Source organism: Pan paniscus, chromosome 5 (assembly GCF_029289425.2).
Source record: "Pan paniscus chromosome 5, NHGRI_mPanPan1-v2.0_pri, whole genome shotgun sequence".
Taxonomy (NCBI): domain Eukaryota; kingdom Metazoa; phylum Chordata; class Mammalia; order Primates; family Hominidae; genus Pan; species Pan paniscus.
The window spans coordinates 49,220,865-49,246,464 of record NC_073254.2 but is presented as its reverse complement, the minus strand read 5'-3'; the positions used below and the strand labels follow the sequence as shown (position 1 = coordinate 49,246,464).

Genomic DNA, 25,600 nt, shown 5'->3' with positions numbered 1-25,600 from the left:
AATTAACCAAGCTGTTTATTATTTTAACCAACAAAAGCTCTGCAAGTGCTAGATTTAGTGCTGTACAAGATGACTTTACTAATAAAGGGAGGATGCCCAAAGAGATTTACCATATAGCTAAGGAAAAATAATCTCACGCAGAGGATATGCTGAAGAGATAATGAGCTAGAGAAACAGAACTGGAATGTTTCATTTCTTTTATAATACACAGAGAACACAGAGAGGAGGAAAAAGGGAACACACTTTTAACTGAAAGAGTTGACAATTTTATTTTCACATTTCCCAATACAAAGGAAAACTGCATCTTTTTTGTCCCACTTCTCCCCTCCAAAACTATTCTCTTTCATAGGACAGGGGAGCAAGTCTTCCTTATGCTGTTTAGAAAACTCAGTATCACAGCAGCATGATCTCCTGGTGAAGCAGAACAGGTAATATAAAACCGATACAATAAGGCCTCCCCTCTATCCTTATCTGTCTGGTCGAGTCATTCCGGGCCGAGTGGGCACCATCATGGGACGGGCAGGAGGTCTCATCATTGGGGGCCCAGGCATCATTGGCATATGGCCTCCCATGGGTGGCCTCATTCCAGGAGCTGCAGGACAAAACAAAGAAGAGGGAGAAAAAGGGAGTCAGAAAATACGATTCAGGGAGAGTTTGATGGGACTTCAATTAAAAACAAAAAACGTAGCCCCCCTTGCAAAATGCTGGAAAAAAGACATACGTGACAGAAGAAATGCAACAAATTTATCACATCTGTAAATTACTTAGACATTCTCAGACAAAAAACAAAAAGGTCAACACAAGAACCATATGGGAATCATGATCTAATGATAGTAAGGGGGAAACTATTAATAGACTGCTTTCCAGAAATCGCCAGGGACACTAGTTCCCTAAACTGACCTTTTTTTTCTCACTCAGGGAAATTCACAACTAAGTCACATGTTTTTCAGTCAGCTCTTTTAATCAGTGTTATCCACCATATAACCAGGAGCTATTTCATGAATGTACACAGGCACAGAGGACAATCTTACCACTAAGCGTTTGTTCGGAGTTGTAGGAAAGGTGAGCAGGAGGCCCATGCTGAGAACCTGTTAGTAACCATACTTAGCTCAAGTCAAGAAAAATAATAGGCAATAACGTGATTTATAACAATTAGCGCACACAAAAATCTGATTTTTCTAATGCATTTCAGAAACTATTAATGAATTTTTTTAAGTGTCCCATCAATAAACCAGCCAAATAAATGAGCCAGGGAGGGGAGGGCAGGCAGAGGGGTAGGGGAGGAACACAGGTAGTTTCAATGGAATCGATAATGTTCTACTTCTCAGCTGGGTGGTGGGTTCATGGATATTAATTTTACTATTACGCCACATAATTTCACGTTATCTATATTCTTTTTAAATATCAAATCTTACCAATTTATTGTTAACTAAATAATTTTGATTAAAGGTTTGCAGCAAAGGGTTCAAGAGAAAACCATATTCAAACTTGAATATAGCCTTATCACAAATGGTGAAACACAAGAATATGCAAAGACACAAAATCCAACAGGTACAGAATTTAAGACCAATTTAAACAGGAACAGAGAATACTACTAACTTCTAAATACGACATAAAAGCCCATGCTTAACCTATATTGAAGAATTTCTTAGAGGAAATGGATGGACATAGACCAAAGATTAAAAACTGGAAACTCGTTTTCTTTGGTCTCCATAGTGAATTTACTTTGAATCAGTTGACAACATTGGGATTTCATACAAAAGTCTAGATTCCTTTTTTCTTTTAAACTTTTTATTATGGAAATGTTCAAACATACACAAGAATAGTAAAGAAGAGTATAATGAACATCCATGTATCCATCATCCAGCTTCAACAATTATCCACTCATGGACAACTTTATCTATACTCCCCACCCATTCCTATCCCCGTCCACCCTCTAACTACTCAATTATTTTAACACAAATCCCACAATCTTATCATTTTATCCTGGTTTGAAAAAACAGAAAACAAAAAGCAAACTCAGGAGAAAAGGCAACACCAAGCCTGTATTCTCAAATGTCAACCATAGGCTGAAGCTGAGTTCTAGAAGCCTTCTTTAGATGAATCATGCATTCCCCAGTTCACCACATCCCTAAAACCTCTAAGAATTTGAATTTGTGAGACTGGCTTAAGGATGCTAAAGCCATTGAAGTCATTTGATTGTGTTTTGGGCTCACAAGTCAGTAAGGCAGGAATTCTCTTTATCTACACTCTCCCCCTCCTCTAAGTGATACCTGCAGCACACATACTGATACTTCTGCCTAGGAAGCTACTCTAGTAACTTTGCAGCTTGTTTTTCCAGAAGAGTTGTAGGTGTTGGTCACATCTGTTCCCAAACCTGATTATGTCTGTTGTAGTTATTACTCCAATTATATATATATAATTTTTCTGCAAACCAATTAAATGAGTGTGAAAAGAGAATAGCTTCTATGAAAACTAACTTAATACTTAGGAAGACTCAGATAAACTATCACCAAAAAATGCTCAACAATTTGGTAGGCAAAATAATCATAAAAGATTGGAACTAGATTATATCACAAGGTCTCAGACCACTTCAAAGAAATGAAACTAAAGTTGGTGGAGGATGTGCTATAGTTATGGCTTGCTGGTTTATGCAATAAATATACAGTGTTCCAATCATTAGACACACTTTTTTTTTTTTTTTTTTTGAGACACAGTCTCACTCTGTCACCCAGGCTGGAGTGCAGTGGCACAATGTCAGCTCACTGCAACCTCTGCCTCCTGGGTTCAAGCGATTCTCCTGCCTCAGCCTCCTGAGTAGCTGAGACAACAGGCGCGTGCCACCACACCTGGCTAATTTTTTGTATTTTTAAGTAGAGATGGGGTTTCATTGTGTTAGCCAGGATGGTCTTGATCTCTTGACCTCGTGATCTGCCTGCCTTGGCCTCCCAAAGTGCTGGGATTACAGGCATGAGCCACCGCGCCTGGCCTAGACACACTCTCAAAGCAAAGGTCCTGCTCATGTATCAGAAAGATTTGCAAATTAATGTATGTTTAAATTTACATTAAAATAAAATGTTTGAAGTGTAAGTTTTTTACGCCTCCCTAAATAAAAAAACAACTACCAGGCTGAAAGCCTTTTTAATATAATGATGTGGCCAAGTTAAACTGCAAGATTAAACAAGCAACAAGAAGTGGCTCTGCTCCAAATCAAAACTGAGAAAATGTATCTATAACCTTCCCCCTTCCCACAAAATGGAACAAGCTCATCTACCCTTCTCTTCAGTATAAATGGCCAAAAGCCAGGATGAGGCAAGGAAACAGAAGAGAGGAAAAGAAAAACAGAAGCAACCTATCCTGCTTTTAGTAGCACAAGGTCACTGGACACCATCCAATTATAATGATAAACCAAGTATTTCTTTTTCTTTATCATTAATAATTGACCAAATTTAATTTGTTACAATAGTACATTTAGACAGCTAATTAGATAATTTATGTAAATATTCCACCCTCAGAAGTGGAGCACAACTCTCCATTTTCAAGCTTTGGCTACACATACTGACTTCCTTCCATTAAGTGTCAGCTATGCATAGTAACTAAACTAAATGGAGCAAACTAGAAAGACAGACATTCAAACTTACCAGGTCCCACTGGCATCATCCCAGGAGGAGGAGGGCCCATCATTGGCATCATGGGAGGGCCCCCCATATGGGGTGCGGGCATCATACCAGGGCGAGGAGGACCCGCTGAAATAAAGAATGGAGCCTGTGGTTAAGGTGTGCTCACATATTAACATTTTCTCTTCTTTTTTTTTGAGATGGAGTTTCGTTCTTGTTGCCCAGGCCGGAGTGCAATGGCACAATCTCGGCTCACCACAACCTCTGCCTCCCAGGTTCAAGCAATTCTCCTGCCTCAGCCTCCCAAGTAGCTGAGATTACAGGCATGTGCCACCACGCCCAGCTAATTTTGTATTTTTAGTAGAGACAGGGTTTCTCCATGTTGGTCAGGCTGGTCCTGAACTCCCAACCTCAGGTGATCTGCCCACATCGACCTCCCAAAGTGCTAGGATTACAGGCGTGAGCCACTGCGCCCAGCAACATTTTCTCTTCTTAATCAAACTAAAAGGATCTCATGAACTCCTTCAAATTCTGAAACAACAGCCCTCTTATGGTCTCTTTTTATAATAGCAGATCCACAAAAATCACAGGCCATAACACATTAATCTATGAATAAAAAGCAAGAACAAGCCTGCTTAGACAGAAGAATAAAATAAAGTCAGATTCCCTAGGTTAAGAAAAAATTGAGATTTTAATTTAAAAAAACAAAACAAGGGGGTGGAGAGGTTGTACCTTCTATAGAGCTCCTGACAAAAAGCTGATGAACTTAAGCCACAAGTATCTAATTTAAGATCCCTTTGTAAAAAAATGAAAACATGGTTTTAAAAGATTCTTTGAAAATGCAAAGACTTATATGCAGGGATATTTCTGACAGTATCATTTACAATACCTAAAATTTGGAACAACTTAATAAGAAAATAGTGAGGTAGGCTGGGGGTGGTGTCTCAAGCCTGTAATCCCAGCACTTTCGGAGGCCAAGGCGGGCAGATCATAGGAGGTCAGGAGTTCGGAACCAGCCTGGCCAACATGGCAAAACCCCATCTCTACTAAAAATACAAAATTAGCTGGGCGTGGTGGCACGCATCTGTAATCCCAGCTACTCGGGAGGCTGAGGCAGGAGAATCACTTGAATCCAGGGAACCCAGGAGGCGGAGGTTGCAGTGAGCTGAGATCGTGCCACTGCACTCCAGCCTGGGCAACAGAGTGAGACTCTGTCTCAAAAAAAAAAAAAAGAAAGAAAGAAAGAAAGAAAATAGTGAGGTAAATTATGGTAAATTCATACCATAGACTATTCCGCTATCAAAAATAATGGAGTTGAGTGCCAGCCAGTCAAGGTAGAGAAGGAGAGAGAAGTAACCTTGGAGTTGCTATGGGCTGAGGCCTGACCAGGTCCTAGGATGGCAGGTGCCCAGAAAAGGTTTGCCAGGGCATTAGTGGTCCACCTACATTAGTGTGCAACTATTACAAACAGTCTACTTCCCTGCGTTTATACCCGTGATTGTGTGCAAGATTGAGTCTAGGTCCTGAATGTGATTTCAGTCTGACCCCTCCCAGGAGAGCTACAGTACAGTACGACCCAGTACAGCACTCAGTCTCCTCTTGTCTGTCACACAGAAACAACAAACTTTCCCAGAAAGCTGGGCCCATGATCCACTCCACTTTCAATGATCTAATTCTTACCTTTCCTTCTTTTCTTTTCTTTTTTTTTCTTTTGAGACAAAGTCTTGCTGTATTGCCCAGGCTGGAGTACACAGTGAGGTGATCTCAGCTCACTGCAACCCCCACCACCCGGGTTCAAGCAACTCTCCTGCCTCAGCCTCCTGAGTAGCTGGGACTATAGACGTGCACCACCATGCCTGGCTAACTTTTGTATTTTTAGTAGGGATGGGGTTTCACGATGTTAGCCAGGCTGGTCTCGAACTCCTGACCTCAGGTGATCCACCCACCTCAGCCTCCCAAAGTGCTGGGATTACAGGTGTGAACCACCACGCCCAGCCTAATTCTTATCTTTCTAAGGTATAGATTTTGGTGTTAGGTGGGTTAGAAAATAGGGCAAAAGACTAAGGAGTTTATCAGCTATTTTAATCCTCCAGTGCTGGGCTCATAGCAGTAAATAATTTAATGTACCTAGCAACTCCTATTCATGTATTAGCTCATCTAATCACAGGTTCATTCTGAGCTTTCTTTCCATTTAAATCTGTCTTAGATCCACACTTGGGATTCCACAAATACAAATTGTGTTAGTGACAATGCAATCAAAAGTTAACTCTAAAGTTATTTTAGAAATTATACCACTAAAGTTGTTTTCTATTACTACCTGCATCTATACTCAACATTTATATATTTATACATTTATATTACTATCTACATACAAATGCAACAGCATTTGAAAGCCAACGGTGAGATAATCTAACCTAATCAAAGGATAGCCTGCCCCGTCACACCCCTTAAGATTAAAAGTTTAAACTTACGAAGGCTGGGGGGAGGTGGTATCATCGCCCCTGCAGGAGGAGGAGCAGAGAATGGAGTAGGAGGTATCTTTCCTTGTTGAAATGCAGCCGCTTTGGAGATGAGGGTGAGAAAAAAAAAAAAAGATGAATAAGAATTCAACAATCCAGTAACTAAAATAACCACTTTCTTTAAGTCTTCAACGGTTCCAGTTACTTTACTCTTGCTAGTTGTCATCTAAAATTATTACATCATGGTTCTACAGTTTTAAAATCATTTTTAGGTATTCACCGGCTAAAAGTGCAGTTAATTGGTTTATTGATTTCTGTTTTCTACTTAGCATTTCTATGGCTAAATTAAATATGGGAGACTGGAGCAAAAATTTCCTGCCTATCAGTGTCTTCTTTTTGAGACAGAGTCTCACTGTCACCCATGTTGGAGTGCAGGGACACAACCGCAGCTCACAGCAGCTTCGACCTCCCGGGCTCAGGTGACCCTCTCACTTCATCCTCCCCAGTAGCTACAGGTGCATGGCACCACGCCTGGCTAACTTTTGTATTTTTTATAGAGACCGGGTTTCACCATATTGCCCGGGCTGGTCTCAAACTCCTGAGTCCACGCAATCCACTCACCTCAGCTTACCAGAGTGCTAGGATTATAGGCGTGAGCCGCCATGCCTGGCCCTATCAATGTCTTTTACCAAAGAGGAACAGTCATCTTTAATCTATAGATGTAGTTTATAACCAATTCAAGCCATTCATAGTTTTGTTTGAAAAAGTGTAATACGTGCCCAAAAAGCTAGGCTTTATAAAATTTCTATCCTTCCTATGTATGCTGTCCTAGGTCAAAATAATACACCATGTTGGCTTACCAGTTTGGAAATCGATGCACTAAACTAGGATATTTAAAACATACAAAGATTTCAAACTACAAGCCTGCCCCAAAAGAGATTATGATTTTTAAGAAAGTCTAATGCAATCAATTAAAAAATTTTTTTTCAGATGAAGCACAAGAGAAAACAAGAGAAACTGAAGATCATCTATATTTAGTGTTAGAAAAGAATCACAAATAAATATTAAAATACACACTCATAAAGTCTATTCCTGACATAAGCTGTCTACAGCCCATCCCACTCCACTCCCACCAATGCAAAGGAAGTCAAATTAATTATCAATTATTGATAATTCATGGGATCAGATCCAAAAAAAGTGACCTAAGTGGAGATTCATGAATAGCTTATTATCCATATGCCTCTGAATAAAGCCTGTGCGATCTCAGGGATTACACCCCAATATGGACTTTTTCAATCAAAAAGGCCTCTCTCACATCCTTTGTAAGAGGACAGCTTGTAAAGCCTGAAGTGGGGGAAGCAAAGTCACTGACTTAGTAGCAGGCTCTATGTCAATATAATCATGGATTTCATGGGTGTGTCCCTGAGGGGCTCCTCGCCATTCTCAAAAAGTCCTCCACTAAAAATGTTTATTCTGACTAGCCTTAAAACAAAAACAAAAACGTGTATTCAAGCTGAGTGCAGTGGCTCCTGCGTGTAATCCTAGCACTTTGGGAGGCTGAGGCAGGAGGATCTCTTGAGCTCCAGAGTTAAAGACTAGCTTGGGCAACATAGTGAGATCCCGTCTCTACAAAAAATAAAGATTAGCTGAGCATGGTGGTGTGCACCTGTAGTCCCAGCTACTTGGGAGGCTGAGGCAGGAGGAATGCTTGAGCCCAGGAGTTCAAGGCTACAGTGAGCTATGATCAGGCCACTGCACTCCAGCCTGGGTGACAGAGTAAGACTCTATCTCTAAAAAAATTAAAATTTAAATAAAAAAAGTTTATTCATCCTAAATTATTTTGCTGCATGTGGAAAGTAACTACAGAATATACTGTAAATCTTTTAATGCCAAGAAATTTCTAACATCTTTTCAAATAAGGGGACAAGATTACATCATGGTTTATTTTTTCATATGAAATGGGACAATGGGGCAGGTGTGGTGGCTCATGCCTATAATCCCAACACTTCTGGAGGCCGAGGCAGGAGGATTGCTTGAGGCCAGGAGTTCAAGACCAGCCTGGGCAACAAAGTGAGACACCATCTCTATAAAAAATTTTACAAAATTAACCTGGCATAGTGGTGTGCACCTGTAGCCCTACCTACTCAGGAGGCAAGACCGGAGGATCACCTGAGCCCAGAAATTTGAGGCTGCAGTGAGCTTTAATGGCACCACAGCACTCCAGTCTGGGCAACAGAGTGAGACTCAGTTCTAAAAAAAAAATTGTGACTGGGCATGGTGGCTCATGCCTGTAATCCCAGCACTTTGGGAGGCCGAAGCAGGCAAATACTTGAGGTCATGAGTTCAAGACCAGCCTGGCCAACATGGTGAAACCTCATTTCTACCAAAAATACAAAAAAATTAGCCAGGTGTGGTGGCGTGCACCTGTAGTCCCAGCTACTCGGGAGGCTGAGGCAGGAGACTCGCTTGAACCCAGGAGGCAGAGGCTGCAGTGAGCTGAGATCGTGCCACTGCACTCCAACCTGGGCAATGGAGCAAGACTCAATCTCAATACATAAATAAAATAAATAAGATAAATTTTAAAAACTGGGACAATGTCTGAGGTTTGCTCCATAATAATCCAGGAAGGAGAAAGGGAGTAGATAACAATATTCAGTGGCTGTCTCGGCCAGAAACAATTTTGCTTCCCAGGGGCACTGCACAATGCCTGGAGATATTTTTAGTAGTCACAACTGGAGGTTGGTACTGGCATCTAGTTGGCATATGCCAGGGATGCTGTCAAACATCCTGAAATGCACAGAAAGACCCTCACAGCAAAAGATTATCCAGCCTTAAATGCCAACAGTATCGAGGCTGAGAAACTTAGAATAAATGGAACAAGAGTGCTACAGCTGAGCAATGAGAAATGAAGGGTGAGGAAATTCAGAATGGGAGGTTCATTAAGCTTATCTAGTTTTTTTTTTTCAGACAGAGTCTCGCTCTGTTGCCCAGGCTGGAATGCAGTGGCGAGATCTCTGTTCACTGCAACCTCCACCTCCCGGGTTCAAGCGATTCTCCTGCCTCAGCCTCCCAAGTAGCTGGGATTACAGGCATGTGCCACCACACCCAGGTAATTTTGTATTTTTACTAGAGACACGGTTTCTCGATGTTGGTCAGGCTGGTCTCAAACTGCTGATCTCAGGTGATCCACCCACCTCGGCCTCCCAAAGTGCTGGGATTACAGGCATGAGCCACCATGCCAGGCCCCCGCTTCTCTATTTTATTTGAAAATTTCCACAATAGTTTTGCCTTTTTATTATTTATTAATTATTATTATTTTTTTGAGATGGAGTCTCACTCTGTCACCCAGGTTGGAGTGCAGTGGCGCAATCTTAGCTCACTGCAACCTCCGCTTCCTGGGTTTGAGCGATTCTCCTGCCTCAGTCTCCCAAGTAGCTGGGGCTACAGGCACACACCACCATGCCCGTCTGAATTTTTTGTTTTTTGTTGTTTTTTTGTTTTGTTTTTGAGACGGAGTTTCCCTCTTGTTGCCCAGGCTGGAATGCAATGGCGCGATCTCGGCTCAACGCAACCTCCGCCTCCCAGGTTCAAGCAATTCTCCTGCCTCAGCCTCCCGAGTAGCTGGGATTACAGGCATGCACCACCACGCCCAGCTAATTTTGTATTTTTAGTAGAGACGGGGTTTCTCCATGTTGAGGCTGGTTTCGAACTCCTGACTTCAGGTGATCCACCCGCCTCAGCCTCCCAAAGTGCTAGGATTACAGGCGTGAGCCACCACGCCCGGCCAATTTTTTGTATTTTTAGTAGAGATGGGGTTTTGCCATGTTAGCCAAGCTGGTCTCGAACTCCTGACCTCAGAAGATCTGCCCACCTCCTCCTCCCAAAGTGCTGAGATTACAGGCGTAAGTAAGCCACCGTGCCCGGCCAGTTTTGCCTTTTTATTATTTTTTAATTTTTTAAAAAATTTTTGGCTGGGCATGGTGGCTCACGCCTGTAATCCCAGCACTTTCGGACGCCGAGGCGGGTGGATCACGAGGTCAGGAGTTCAAGACCAGCCTGGCCAAGATGGTGAAACCCCGTCTCTACTAAAAATACAAAAATTGGCTAGGCACGGTGGCATGCGCCTGTAATCCCAGCTACTCGGGAGGCTGAGGCAGGAGAATCGCTTGAACCTGGGAGGTGGAGGTTGCAGTGAGCCAAGATCACACCACTGCACTCCAGCCTGGCGACAGAGTGAGACTGTCTCAAATAAATAAATAAAAATAAATAAAAAATACAAATTTTTAATTTTTTTTTTTTTTTTGAGACAGTCTCGCTCTCTCACCCAGGCTGGAGTGCAGTAGTGCAATCTCAGCTCACTGCAACCTCCACCTTCTGGGTTCAAGCGATTCTCCTGCCTTAGCCTCCTGAGTAGCTGGGATTAGAAGCAGGCACCACCACGCCCCGCTAATTTTTATATTTTTAGTAGAGATGGGGTTTCACCATGTTGGCCAGGATGGTCTCCAACTCCTGGCCTCAAGTGATCTGCCCGCCTCGGCCTCCCAAAGTACTGGGATTACAGGCATCAGCCACTGCACCTGGCCTACTGCTTTTTTAAAAAGGCACATCACAAAGCCCATATTTGCTTGCCAGCTTGGAGTACAATGAATGATTAAGAAAGGCCGTGATTCAAATATACCAGGATGATCTAAAGTAAAAATGCAATATCTCCTTCTGTTAGTGTCCCGGACCCAATAAGCCAGAACAAAATGTTCCTAACAAAAAGAGCATGGGAGGTACAACAGGGGTCCAAAACATATCCAGACTATTTTGTTACATCAGGTAGTTTCTTTTTGACTAGTACTCTATCAGGACTACAAATAAGAAATCTAAATATAGTCTCAAACTATTTGGGGAAAACCACAAACCCACTCCTCACCTGCTCCTATTAGAATAGGAACATACTTCTAAAACCTGTGGATTACTACAAAGGGGCTTTATAGAAATTTGCTACAAAATCTCGTCTGTGCCAATAGATAAATATTAAGCACCTCCACTCTTCTCTGCCTCACTTCCCCATCTAACCTTATTGCTGTCTCTGATTGCTCTATCCTCAATAATAAATATTAATGTGTTCTTATATCCTTGAGAAACCAATGACCTTCTGCTTCTTTCATTTGACACATCCAAATGCTCCTATTTATCATTCAGAATGAGTTGCCTCTGTGAAAAACACCAGAGACAGGGATAAGAAAGAATAGGACCATTTTACCACAGCAGAACAAGAGATTGAAACATACTTGTTTTGTCAATCAGGCTCTGAGCCTGCTCTTCCATCCATTTCTGATAATAGTCTTTCACATTCTCTTTGTGTTTCCTTCCACTGCAGTGTGTCTTTCTCACAGATGGCTGTAAAATAAAAAGATCATATCAGACGTAGAAACAAATGTCCAACACTAAAAATTTAATAAAGTTTTACCTTTATATAAGTAGCGTGTCTAGTATCAGCAGCATTAGCTGGCTGCTACAGTATTACTTAAAAACATTATCCAGCAACACACTGTGGTAATTTTTTTACTACATTATCTAGACCAGAGGTCAGCAAACTATGCCCCATTGGCCGGCCACTGGCTTTTGTGTTTTAAAAAAAAAAGTATTGGAACACAACCACATTTATCTCTATCTTTTTTTTTTTTTTCTAACAGGGTCCTGCTCTGTTGCCCAGGCTGGAATACAATAGCACGATCTCGGCTCACTGCAGCCTCAACCATCTGGGCTCAAGCAATCATCCCACCTCAGCCTCCTGAGTTGCTGGGACTAGAGACACAAGCCACTATGACCAGCCAACTTTTTAATTTTTTGCAGAAATGACGTCTCACAATGTTGCCCACTCTGGTCTCAAACCCCTAGGCTCAAGTGATCCTCTCACCTTGGCCTCCCAAAGTGCTGTGAGATTACAGGTGTGAGCCACAGAGCCCAGCACATTTATTTATATATTGGCTACAGCTTCTCTCTACAAGGAACAGTTGAGTAACTGCAGCAAAGTTGGTGGTTGCAGCTACTTGGGAGGCTAAAATGGGAAGCACGTCTGAGCCCAGGAGATCAAGGCTACAGTGAGCCAAGATCACTCCACTACACTCCAGCCTGGGTGACAAAGCAAAATCCTATCTCCAAAATAAAAAAAATTGTTCCTGGCTGGGCGCAGTAGCTCAAGCCTGTAATCCCAGCACTTTGGGAGGCCGAGGTGGGTGGATCACGAGGTCAGATCGAGACCATCCTGGCTAACATGGTGAAACCTCGTCTCTGCTAAAAATACAAAAAAGTATGGTGGCGGGCACCTGTAGTCCTAGCTACTCAGGAAGCTGAGGCAGGAGAATGGCGTGAACCCAGGAGGCGGAGCTTGCAGTGAGCCAAGATCATGCCATTGCACTCCAACCTGGGCGACAGAGATACTCCGTCACAAAAAAAAAAAAAAAAAAAAATTGTTCCTTGTCCTCCCAACCACTGCTTACATTAATATAATGATGCCTTAAGCCTAATAACAAAATCATGACTAGCAGCCAGTCGCGGTGGCTCACACCTATAATCCCAGCACTTTGGGAGGCCAAAGCGTGCGGATCACCTGATGTCAGGAGTTCAAGACCACCCTGGCCTACAAGGCGAAACCGTCTCTACTAAAAATACAAAAATTAGCTGGGCATGATGGCACGCCCCTGTAATCCCAGCTACTCGGGAGGCTGAGGCAGGAGAATCACTTGAATCTAGGAGGTGGAGGTTGCAGTGAACTGAGATCATGCTACTGCACTCCAGCCTGGGCGACACAGTGAGACTCCATCTCAAAAAAAAAAAAAAAAACATGACTAAAAATCAACCAAAGTCCAAAAATTACAGCACTACTGAATGTTTTTACACATTTCTTTTTTGTTGGTTTTTTTTTGGTTTTTTTTGAGACGGAGTCTCACTCTGTCACCCAGGCTGGAGTGCAGTGGCAAGATCTCAGCTTACTGCAACCTCTCCCTCCCAGGTTCAAGTGATTTTCCTGCTTCAGCCTCCCAAGTACCTGGGACTATAGGCACGTGCCACTACACCCAGCTAATTTTTTTTTGTATTTTTAGTAGAGATGGGGTTTCACTATGTTGGCCAGGCTGGTTTTAACTCCTGATCTCGTGATCTGCCCACCTTGGCCTCCCAGTGCTGGGATTACAGGTGTAAGCCACCACACCCAGCTGATTTTACACATTTCTAAGTCCACTGCAGGGATCTGTAAAACCAATCACCATAGACATTTTCTATTTTTGGAAGACATCATTTTAGAAGGAACAAGGGTTCATGACATTTCTCATGAAAAGATATTTATAATATAAAGAAATACTTCTCAGTTCTCTGAATTCTGGCATTAGCAAGAAGGTGAATAATAGGTATATTAAACTATAATGCCAAAAAAGGGCAGAAAGGCACAGCCCCCTCATTAACAATTTCAGAAAATTATGTCGAGGGGTTTTACCTAGAGAGGGGTAAAAAAAGGACTAGGGACCTATAAGCAAGAACTGACTAGCTACTAAAAATACCAATTTATCAGAGCACTCTATTCTAGGACAATGTATGATAATACACAGAACTTGGCCGGGCACAGTGACTCACTCCCAGCACTTTGGGAGGCCGAGGCGGGACCGTTTTTTCATGGTGAAACCCCGTCTGTACTAAAAATACAAAAACTAGCCAGGTGTGGTGGTGCAGGCCTGTAATCCCAGCTACTGGAGAAGCTGAGACAGGAGAATTGCTGAGCCTGGGACGCAGAGGCTGCAGTGAAACAAGATTGCACCATTGCACTCCAGCCCGGGAAATAAAGCAAGACTCCATCTCAAAAAAAAAAAAAAAAGATAATATACAGAACTATAATAATGTCTTCAAGAGGAACCACCCAACTTAAATGTTCCACATCTCTATTAATGCTGTACTACATCTGACCATATGTTAGAAAGAATTTCAAATAAGGTGACAATAGAAAAATCACTGGCCAGTTTCTTCCAGCTACTATTCAAGATGATCAAGAATCATAATTTAGACCAGCCTGGGAAACACAGTGAGGCCTCAGCTGTAAAAAGAGTTATGATTTAATCAGATTTCTACAGAGACAGCAAAGCATAGAGCTGCAGTGTTCAAGGTATGGTTCACAGACAGACATCTAAGGGTCTCTGAGACTCTTTCATGAGGTCTGCAAGGTCAAAGTGTTTTCATAATACTACTAAGCCATTACTTTCCTTTTTCACTGTATTGACATTTTCACTGATGATGCCAAACTCCTGGTACTTTAGAATGAATCAAGGCAATGGCAACCTACTGTATTAGTGATCACTGTATTCTTCAACGTATGTACTCATGGGGGAAAAAAAAAGCCAGTTTCACTGAGTGTCCTTAATGAAGCAACAAAATTATTAATTTTTATTAAAAACCCTTAAGTTCAATTCTTTTTAATATTCTGAGTGACAAAATGGGAAGTATAGACAAAGCCACTTGTGTTGCATGCCAAAATATGATGCTCTTTCAAGGAAAAGCAGGCATGTAATTGTTCAAATTGTGAGCTCTACTAGCTGCCTCTCTTGAAGTCCTGGGCTCAAGCAATCCTCCTTCCTCGGCCTCCCGAAGTGCTGGGATTACAGACATGAGCCACCATATCCAGCCCAGCTGCCTCTTTGATGGAACACCATTTTTATTTGAGAGTGACTGAGACACAAACCGTATATTCATACTTCTCAAAAATGAATGGAGTGAGCCTGTCACTTCAAGGAGAGCAATGTAAAGTATTGCCAATGATAGAATTTGAGCTATTAAGCAAAAATCAGAATTTTGGAAAATATTATTTGCCACCATAAGCTTGACAGCTTCCCAATACTTAAAGGTGGTTCTGATTAGATTGTGACATTAATTAATGTGGGTTTTCTTTTCTTTTTTTTTTTTTTTTTTTTTTTTGAGACGGAGTCTTGCTCTGTTGCCCAGGCTGGAGTGCAGTGGCGGGATCTCGGCTCACTGCAAGCTCTGCCTCCGAGGTTCACGCCATTCTCCTGCCTCAGCCTCCCGAGTAGCTGGGACTATAGAGTCGCCCGCCACCGCGCCCAGCTAATTTTTTGTATTTTTAGTAGAGACGGGGTTTCACCGTGGTCTCGATCTCCTGACCTCGTGATCCGCCCGCCTCGGCCTCCCAAGGGTTTTCATTACATAATCAAATGTGTCTACATTTGAACCCTGGCACTAACTCAAGTCAATCAACATTTTCCAAATAACCAATGCACATTACAAAATCATGCATGGTAAAAGATCCACTCAAGTGCTCTTAAGATAGACCACTAAATTTTTTTTAAGAGACCGGGTTGGCTGGGCATGGTGGCTCACACCTGTAATCCCAGCACTTTGGGAGGCCGAGGAGGACAGATCGCCTGAGGTCAGGAGTTCGAGACCAGCCTGACCAACATGGAGAAACCCCATCTCTCCTAAAAATTCAAAATTAGCCGGGCGTGGCGGCCCATGCCTGTAATCCCAGCTACTCGGGAGGCTGAGGCAGGAGAATCGCTTAAACCCGGGAGGAGCAGGTTGCAGTGAGCCGAGATTGCGCCACTGCACTCCAGCCTGGGCAACAAGAGCGAAACTCCGTCTCAAAAAAAAAAAAGTACTAACAAAACATTCTACTTTAACTGTTGTTATTATTTGATAAGCAGCTTTTTTTGTTTTGTTGTCCAGGCTGGAGTGCAGTGCCTGATCATGCCTCACTGCAGCCTGGACCTCAAGCAATTCTCTCACCTCATCCTCTTGTGTATCTGGGACTGCAGGCACACCACCATGTCTGACTTGTTAAGCAGTTTTTAATTAAAGTTACTGGAAGGGTGGGAAAATAACCTCCAATTATTTTCTTCAAGGAGTAGACCTTAAACCTCAGCAGGTGGGAAAGCACAACTTGCAACTTAAAAAAAACACAAAACTCATTTAATTATTACACATAAGGCTTTTTGAAACTATGAATAGATATGCCACTTACAGAGTCATGGGTGAGGTATGTATCGCAGTAGTCACAATAAAACCTGAAAAGAGGTGAAAGGAAGAGAAAAAGAAGATGACAACCACTGAGATGCCCATCCACGGAAGCGCTGTTCATGTAAGATAAAAACAAAACAAACAAACAAAACAAAAAGCCAGACCGCCTCACGACTCAAAAGCGTCAAAGCGTCGACACATAAACCAGGCTTTTTTTTTGTTGCCTTAAGCGGGATCCATCTGCACTCTAAAATGGGGTGTCTAGCACTCTCCATCTCCCTGCCTCCGTCCACCCGGCCCAGATACTCTCCCATCCCTCGAGGTTTCAGAAACCAGAACCCGCTCTCCGCTCCTGCATGGGGGCCACAGCTAGTGACTACGATCACCCTCAGATTTCGGGGCCCCACTCACTTGGGCATGTTGCTCTGCAGGCCGTTGGCCACTCCGTTACGTGACGCCCGGAAATGACGCGCACAGCCAGCGACGACACCGCGGAACCCCACGAGACTAGCATGAAGATTTCCGAAGCCCTCGCCTCCAGCAGCCGAGCGAGGGGCGGGGCTTTTCCTTTTCTTCCTTTCATCTATAGGATGGCGGGAAGGAGGAGTACTACGGGCCGCTACGAGGTTCAATCCAAGCTCATTTAATCTTGTTTGTCGGTGCTTCCGGAAGAGCGTATTTAATCTTTCTATAAATATTTAATGATTCTCTGCTACGCGCCTGGAGCTGCTATAAATGCTGAAAAAACAGCAGTGAACAAAACAGATAAAAATTCTTGTCCTCGTGGGGTTGAGATTCTAGTGGAACAAGACAGATATTAAAACCAACAGGAGCCGGCGCCGTGGCTCGCGCCTGGAATGTCAGGTACTCCCGACGCTGAGACGGGAGGATCACGTGAGCCCAGGAGTTGGACACCAGCCCTGGGCAACATAGCGAAACTCTCGTCTCTACAAAAAATTTAAAAACTAGCCAGACTTTGGCCCGGCGCGGTGGGTCACGCGTGTAATCCCAGCACTTTGGGAGGCCGAGGCGGGCGGATCGCCTGAGGTCAGGAGTTCGAGATACGCCCGGCCAACCTGGTGAAACCCGGTCTCTACTAAAAATACAAAAGTTAGCTGGGCGTGGTGGCGGGCCCCTGTAATCCCAGCTACTCGGGAGGCTGAGGCAGGAGAATGGCTTGAACCCGGGAGGCGGAGGTTTCGGTGAGCCGAGATCGCACCATTGCACTCCAACCTGGGGGACAGAGCGAGACCCCGTATCAAAAAAAAAAAAAAAAAATTGGACGTGATAGCGCCCGCCTGTGGTCTCAGCTAGCTACTCAGGAGACTGAGATGGGAGGATCGCTTGAACCCAGGAGGTCGTGGCTATAGTGAGTCGTGATCGCACCACTGCACTCCAGGCTGGGTGACAGAGTGGTACCCTGTCTCAAAAAAATGGTAAATATTTATAGTAGTGGGTTAGGTGGAGCAAAGCGAAGCAGGGAAGAGGGGAGTCCAACTTTACAGAGGATAGAGAAAGGTTGTCTCGTCTTTTTTAAATTTATTTTTGTTTTTGTTTTGTTTTGTTTTTTGAGACGGAGTCTCACTCTGTCGCTCAGGCTGGAGTGCAGTGGCGCTATCTCGGTTCACTGCAAGCTCCACCTCCCGGGTTCACGCCATTCTCCTGCTTCAGCCTCCCGAGTAGCTGGGATTACAGGCGCATGCCACCACGCCCGGCTAATTTTTTTGTATTTTTAGTAGAGACGGGGTTTCACCGTGTTAACCAGGATGGTCTTCAACTCCTGACCTCAAGTAATCTGCCCGCCTCGGCCTCCCGAAGTGCTGGGATTACAGGCGTGAGCCACCGCGCCCGGCAGGTAATAATTATTGTAGGATTCAAGGAAGAATTACATGTGAAGATCCTTGTAAGTGTTTAATACAATATACACACTAACCCCTCCACAAAAGGTAATTATTACATAGGAGAAAATTGATAGAAGTAACTTGTCCACAGATACCACCTGTTCTAGCAATAAGGCCAAACTTCCAGCCTGGTCTGTCAGACTCCAAAATGGCCTTCCTCCTTTTAGAAAAGGGAAATATTAGCAAGCGTTGGGACCTGAGGAGAGGGAGTTTTTGTTTTTGTTCTTCTACCCTATGTTCTCTGATGGTAGAATTGCAACCAAATAATAATAATAATTGCTAGTTTATTTGAATGTTTACTATGTCATAGGTTCTTTAAATGCATTGATTTACTTAATCCGTTCAACAACCCTATTTATTCACATTTCAGATGAGGAAACTGACCTTTAGAAAGAGTAAGTACCACAAAGATTACTTCCTCGTCCTAAGGGGTAAGTTAACTGTGCCCCGGCTCTTACCACCATAACACCGTGGTAAATCTTAACATAATGGCAGAACAACCAGATATTATGTGTCTCCTGCTGGGATGACAATATTAAGTAGCTACCATCAACTATGACTTTTTTTTTTTTTTTTTTTGAGAGAGGGTCTCGCCCTGTTGCCCAGGCTGGAATGCAGTGGTTCTATCACAGCTCACTTCAGCCTCAACCTCCCGGGATCAAGCAATCCTCCCTCTTCACCTTCCAAGTACCTGGGACTACAGGCACCTGACACCATACCCTTGTTAATTTTTTAAATTTTTTGCAGAAGAAGGGTCTCAAACTCCTGACTTCAAGCAATTTCCCACCTCAGCCTCCCAAAGTTCTGGGATTACATGTGTTAGCCTCTATACCCAACAACTATGACATATTATAAAAAATGTTTAGTAGCCACAAAAATTAAAAATAATTTTTAAAAAATGTTTAACTTAGATCTAATCAAGTTAACAGGATAGGCTATAGGATCAGCTAAAGGAAAGCAAAAGGCAGCAAACAAATTCTGGCAGTAGGATGTTGTAAGGACAACTGGCCTCTTTCCTTCACTAATTTAGGAAAAGGTATTTTTCTAAATTTAAATATTAAGAGACATAACAACCAGATGTAGTGTATCATCTACATCTAGATCCTAGTTTGGACAAACCAGCTATAAAGGACATTTTGCAGAAAATGCCTGGGTCTTGATGTTGCATTTCCAGAAACCCACCTTTGTCCAGGTACCTTCAGTTGATTTTCCTCAAGGGAATGGATTCATCAGTTATGTTGTTTATTTTGTTTTGGTTTTTGGTTTTTTCTGAGATACGTTCTCACTCTGTCACCCAGGCTGGAGTGCAGTGGCACTGTCTCGGCTCACTGCAACCTCCGCTTCCTGGGTTCAAGAGATTCTCATGCCTCAGCCTCCCGAGTAGCTGGGATTACAGGTGTGTGCCACCATGCCCGGCTCATTTTTTTGTATTTTTAGTAGAGACAGGGTTTCACCACATTGGCTAGGCTGGTCTCGAACTCCTGACCTCAAATGATCTCCCAGCCTCAACTTCCCAAAGTGCTGGGATTACAGGCATGAGCCACCACGCTCGGCCCATCAGTTATGTTTTGATTTCTTCCTGATTTCCCTCTGTGCTGACCCTGGCCTTTTTTTTTTTTTGCTTTCAAGTCTATTCTTCACTTTTCCCCTGCTCTTTTCAAAATGGCAGTGGAAGCCGGGTTCAGTAGCTCACACTGGTAATCCCAGCTACTCAGGAGGCTGAGGTAGAAGGATCACTTGAGCCCAGAAGTTGGAGGCTACAGTGAGCTATGGTCTGGCCACGGCACTCCAGCCTGGGCAGTGGAGTGAGACTCCATCACTATTAAAAAAAAAAAAAAAGGTCAGGCGTGGTGGCACGCACGCCTGTAATCCCAACACTTTGGGAGGCCGAGGCGGACAGATCACGAGGTCAAGAGATTAAGACCATTCTGGCCAACATGGTGAAAACCCGTTTGTACTAAAAATACAAAAATTAGCTGGGCATGGTGGTGCGCACCTGTAGTCCCAGCTACTCAGGAGGCTGAGGCAGGAGAATGGCTTGAACCCAGGAGGTGGAGGTTCCAGTGAGCTGAGATCATGCCACTGCACTCCAGCCTGGCAACAGAGCGAGACTCCGACTCAAATAAAAAAAAAAAAAAAAGTCAGTGGTGGACTGACTCCATGAAGGCTGCATGGGCTGGACTCCAATACTGGTTGACTTCCAAGCTGAATTGCTGGGCTCCATCAATTGGAGGCATTTTCTGGAGATTGGAGAGATCAAGGAAAAAGCCAGAGTATCTCCTACCCTGACACCACCTCCAAGCCAGAGTATCCATCCTCTCCCCACCCCTCAACATCAGGCTGTCTCCTACAACCTACTTGGATCTAACTTGTAGTAGTTGATCCTAGACCCTGAGCTCTGGTAGCACAGTGTTGTCCTGTCCCTCTAGTGTAAGGGTGGCAGTAGCTTCTTGCTGTCACTCATCTCTGTCTGGGCTATTTGACTATTCTGTTTGGCTTTTTGTCTCTGCCAACACCTGTATAAACCATTTATCTGGATTAAGTTCCCTGTGGTTTTTTTTTTTTTTTTTTTGAGACGGAGTCTCGCACTCTCGCCCAGGCTGGAGTGCAGCGGCACAATCTCGGCTCACTGCAAGCTCCGCTTCCCGGGTTCACGCCATTCTCCTGCCTCAGCCTCCCGAGTAGCTGGGACTACAGGCGCCTGCCACCATGCCCGGCTAATTTTTTGTATTTTTTAGCAGAGACGGGGTTTCACCATGTTAGCCAGGATGGTCTTGATCTCCTGACCTTGTGATCCACCCGCCTCGGCCTCCCAAAGTGCTGGGATTACAGGCGTGAGCCACCGCGCCCAGCCTGTTCCTTGTGTTTTAAAGACTTAGAATGGTTTTCCAGGTTGGACCTTGACATATATGTATATATACATATATATATATGCTCAGAGTGACCTTATCTCCAAGTCCCAAGGGGTATCTGCATCATTTCCTGCCCATAGGCCCTGCTATCTTGTAAAGCAGTGCTTTTCACACTTTTTCTCTGAATGTCCAAGGCAACTGAGAGAGTTCATTTGTCACCCTCATTCCTCTAGGTCTATAGCCAAAATCCCTAGTGCCCACCTGAGCTTGAAATGCCCTTGAAATCTTGTGCTCTTGCGTGGTGTCCTAAAAACTCACAGTTAGTAATCTACTTCATAACACATCTATGTTGTTCTTAAGGTATTTTACATTTAAAATGTATTTTATTTACTTATATTTGAATAGGTAGTGTATACACATGGTAGAAAATTAGAAAACCACAAAAATGTTTCCCAGCCACACCCTTGTTCCCAGTTTCTTTTCTTTTTCTTTACTTCTTCTTTTTTTTTTTTTTTTTTTTTTGAGAGAGAGCCTTGCTCTGTCGCCCAGGCTGGAGTACAGTGGCGTGATCTCAGCTCACTGCAATCTCCGCCTTCCAGGTTCACGCCATTCTCCTGCCTCAGCCTCCCGAGTAGCTGGGACTACAGGCGCCTGCTACCACGGCCAGCTAATTTTTGTATTTTTAGTAGAGATGGGGTTTCACTGTGTTAGCCAGGGTGGTCTCAATCTCCTGACCTCGTGATTCACCCAACTCAACCTCCCAAAGTGCTGGGATTACAGGCATGAGCCACCACGCCCGGCCTCTTTTTTTTTTTTTTTTTAATAGAGACAGAGTCTCACTCTGTAGCCCAGGCTGGAGTGCAATGGTGTGCTCTTGGATCACTGCAACCTCCACCTCCCGGGTTCAAGTGATTCTCCTGCCTCAGCCTCCCCAGTAGCTGGGACTACAGGTGTGCACTGCCACGCCCAGCTAATTTTTCTATTTTTAGTAGAGACAGGGTTTCACCATGTTGGCCAGGCTGATCTTGAACTCCTGGCCTCAAGTGATCCACCTGCCTTGGCCTCCTAAAGTGCTGGGATTACAGGCGTAAGCCACTGCACCCAGCCCCTTGTTCCCAGTTTCTTACATATCTTTCCAGAAAAAGATTATCCATATGCAAACAAAAATATGTTTCCTGGTTCTATTTTACAGATGCATAGTATTTCGTTGTGTAGATGTACCTCCATATATTAATCAGTCCTTTATTGATGAATGCTTAAATTGTTTCCTGTCTCTTTCTAATTTAGTGATGCTGCAGTACATCATTAATTCACAGACATGCAAATATGTTTATAAGATAAAGTTTGGGCTGGGCACTGTGGTTCAGACCTATAATCCCAGCACTTTGGGAGGCCAAGGCAGGTGGATCACCTGAAGTCAGGAGTTCAAGACCAGCCTGACCAAGATGGTGAAACCCTGTCTCTACTAAAAGTAGAAAAATTAGCCAGGTGTGGTGGCACGCACCTGTAATCCCAGCTACTCGGGAGACTGAGGCAGGAGAATCACTTGGACCCAGGAGGTGGAGGTTGCAGTGAGGGGAGACGGCACCATTGCACTCCAGCCTAGGTGACAGAGTGAGAATCTGTCTCAAAAAAATAAATAAAATAAATAAAAAAGATTGGCTGGGTGCGGTGGCTCACACTTGTAATCCCAGCACTTTGGGAGGCCAAGGTGGGTGGATCACCTGAGGTCAGAAGTTCGCAACCAGCCTGGCCAACATGATGAAACCATGAAAACATGGTGAAACATTCTCTACTAAAAATAGAAAAATTAGCCAGGCGTGATGGCACACACCTGTAATCCCAGCTACTTGGGAAGCTGAGGCAGGAGAATCACTTGAACCCGGGAGGCAGAGGTTGCAGTGAGCCAAGACCGTGCCATTGCACTCCAGCGTGGGCAACGAGCAAAACTCCATCTCAAAAAAAGAAAGGAAAAAAAAAAAGATAAAATTCTAGGAGTGAAATTGCTAGGTTGAAGAGCTTTCTTTGCATTTGTAATTTTGAAAAATAATGCTAAATCGCCCTTCATTGTGGTTATATTTGAGAGTGCTTTTTTACTGTATCTGATAAATAAAAAATGTCATTGTGTTATCATTTCTTTTTTGAGACACAGTCTCACTCTGTCACCGAGGCTGGAGTGCAGTGGCCCAGTCTTGGCACACTGCAAACTCTGCCTCCTGGGTTCAAGTGATTCTCATGCCTCAGCCTCCCAAGTAGCTGAGATTACACGTGCACGCCACCACACCTGGCTAATTTTTGTATTTTTGGTGGAGTTGGGATTTCAGCATGTTTTCCAGGCTGGTCTTGAACTCTTGGCCTCAAGTGATCTGCCCACTTCGGCCTCCCAAAGTGCACAGGCGTGAGCCACTGCGCCTGGCTGTATTATAATTTTAATTTGTGTTTCTCCATATGAATAAAGGTGAACATATTTCATATGTTAAAAAGTCCAATGAGCCTGGGCAACATGGTGAGACCCTGTCTCTACAAAAAATACAAATATTAGCCGGGCATGGTGTCACACACCTGTAGTTTCAGCTACTCAGAAGGCTAAGGTGGGAGGATCACTTAAGCCCAGGAGATTGAGGCTGTACTCAGTCGTGATTGTGCCACTGCACTACAGCCCAGGCGACAGAATGAGACCCTGTCCCAAAAAAATATATATATATATTTCACAGATCCTTCTTTGTAGATTGCCTTTTTTTTTTTTTCTGACAGAGTCTCACTCTGTCACCCAGGTTGGTTTGAGACAGAGTCTCACTCTGTCCCACCCAGGCTGGTTTGCGACAGAGTCTCACTCTGTCACCCAGGTTGGAGTGCAGTGGTGTGATCTTGGCTCACTACAAACTCCATCTCCTGGGCTCAAGTGATTCTCATGCCTCAGCCTCCCAGGTAGCTGGGATTACAGGCGCCCGCCACCACACCTGGCTAATTTTTGTATTTTTTGTAGAGACGAGCTTTCACCACGTTGGCTAGGCTGGTGTCCTAATTCCTGACCTCAAATGATCCACCCGCCTTGGCCTCCCAAAGTACTGGGATTGCCTGACTGCCTTTTTATATTCTTTGCCCCTTTATCTGTTATGTTGTTAGTCTCATCCTTTTTTTCTTTTTCGTTTTTCTTTTTCTTTCTTTCTTTTTTTTTTTTTTTTTTGAGATGGAGTCTCGCTCTATCGCCCAGGCTGGAGTGCAGTAGTGGGATCTCAGCTCACTGCAGGCTCTGCCTCCCGGGTTCACACCACTCTCCTGCCTCAGCCTCCCGAGTAGCTGGGACTACAGGCGCCCACCACCATGCTCAGCTAATTTTTTTGTATTTTTTAGGAGAGACAGGGTTTCACCATCTTAGCCAGTATGATCTCGATCTCCTGACCTCGTAATCTGCCTGCCTTGGCCTCCCAAAGTGCTGGGATTACAGGCATGAGCCACCATGCCTGGCCCTAGTCTCATCCTTTTCTTATTGATTTGTAGAGAGCTCTTCATATATTAAGGAAATTAACTCCATGCCTCTTATATGATTTGCAGATATTTTTCCACTTGTTATTTGTCTTTGGCATTATTTTGGGTAGTTTTTATCCTGAAAAAAAGGTTTTAATTTGTATGTTGGTCAAACTTATTTATCTTTTCTTTTTTGACTTCTGGGTTTTATGTCACATGTAGATAGGCCTTCACCTTTCTAAGATTATTTGTTTAAATTCTCTCACACATTGGCTGGGCATGGTGGCTCACGCCTGTAATCCCAGCACTTTGGGAGGCAGAGGTAGGTAGATTGCCTGAGGTCAGGAGTTTGAGACCAGCCTGGCCAACATGGCAAAACCCCGTCTCTACTAAAAATACAAAAATTAGCTGGGCATGGTGGCACATGCCTGTAATCCCAGCTACTCAGGAGGCTGAGGCACGAGAATCGCTTGAACCTGGGAGGCAGAGGCTGCAGTGAGTCGAGATCATGCCACTGCACTCCAGCTTGGGTGAAAGAGCAAGACTCCATCTCAAAAAAAATAAAAAAAAAATTCTCCCACATATTTTTCTTTTCTTTTTTTCTTTCTTTCTTTCTTCTTTTTTTTTCTTTTGAGAAGGACCTCTAACTGCATCTCACTGAAAGAGAAAAAAAGAAAGACAGTCTCACTCTGTCACTCAGGCTGGAGTGTGGTGGTGCAGTCATAGCTCACTGCAGCCTTGGCCTTTTGGGCTCAAGCAGTCCTCCCACCTGAGCCTCCCAAGCAGCTGGTACTATAGGCACATACCACCATGCCTGGCTAATAATTTAAAAAAATTTTTTTTAGAGACAAAGTCTTGCTATGTTACCCAGGCTGGTCTTGAACTCCTGGACTCAAGTGATCCTCCCGCCTTGGCCTCCCAAAGTGCTGGGATTATAGGTGTGAGCCACTATGCCTAGCTCATTTTTTCTAATTCTTTTATTATTTCATTTTTTTCATGTTTATATCCTTTATGCATCTGGAACTTATTTTAAAGTAAGGTGTGGAAGAGGGATCTATGCTAATTTTTCTTTTCACAAACATCAACCTAGTTATCCTAGCACCAGTTTTTGAAAATCTATCATTTTTCCTACCAATGTGAAATCCTATTTTATTATAGGCTAAACTCCTCTACATTCTATTTAATCTCTGGGCTTTCTGGTCTGTTTCATTGGTCTATTGATTTGCCTCTACCAAGTGTTTTAATTATTACAACTCATATCTGCTATTTTAATATAACAGTCTATGTAAATTAACCAG

At 43.6% G+C, this 25,600-nt stretch overlaps 1 protein-coding gene and 1 long non-coding RNA gene across 3 annotated transcripts in view; one reads left to right on the top strand and one right to left on the bottom strand.

Moving 5' to 3' along the window:
- Window positions 1–243: 243 nt before the first annotated feature.
- Window positions 244–17,365, bottom strand: SNRPC (small nuclear ribonucleoprotein polypeptide C). The gene is made up of 6 exons (XM_003808535.4): window positions 16,493–17,365; window positions 16,086–16,128; window positions 11,356–11,464; window positions 6,089–6,178; window positions 3,642–3,746; window positions 244–592 (listed from the first exon to the last, which is right to left on the bottom strand). The coding sequence occupies exons 1-6, from the start codon at window positions 16,498–16,500 to the stop codon at window positions 468–470; spliced, it is 480 nt and encodes a 159-aa protein (XP_003808583.1). The 5' UTR covers window positions 16,501–17,365; the 3' UTR covers window positions 244–467.
- Window positions 17,366–17,509: 144 nt separating this feature from the next.
- The window catches only part of LOC129397953 (uncharacterized), a 40,198-nt gene continuing 32,107 nt past the window's right edge, over window positions 17,510–25,600 (top strand). For both annotated transcript variants that reach the window (XR_010112423.1, XR_008625601.2), the window contains exons 1-2: window positions 17,510–17,936; window positions 18,353–18,377. This is a non-coding gene — a long non-coding RNA (uncharacterized LOC129397953). The remainder of the gene's footprint in view (window positions 17,937–18,352; window positions 18,378–25,600) is intronic.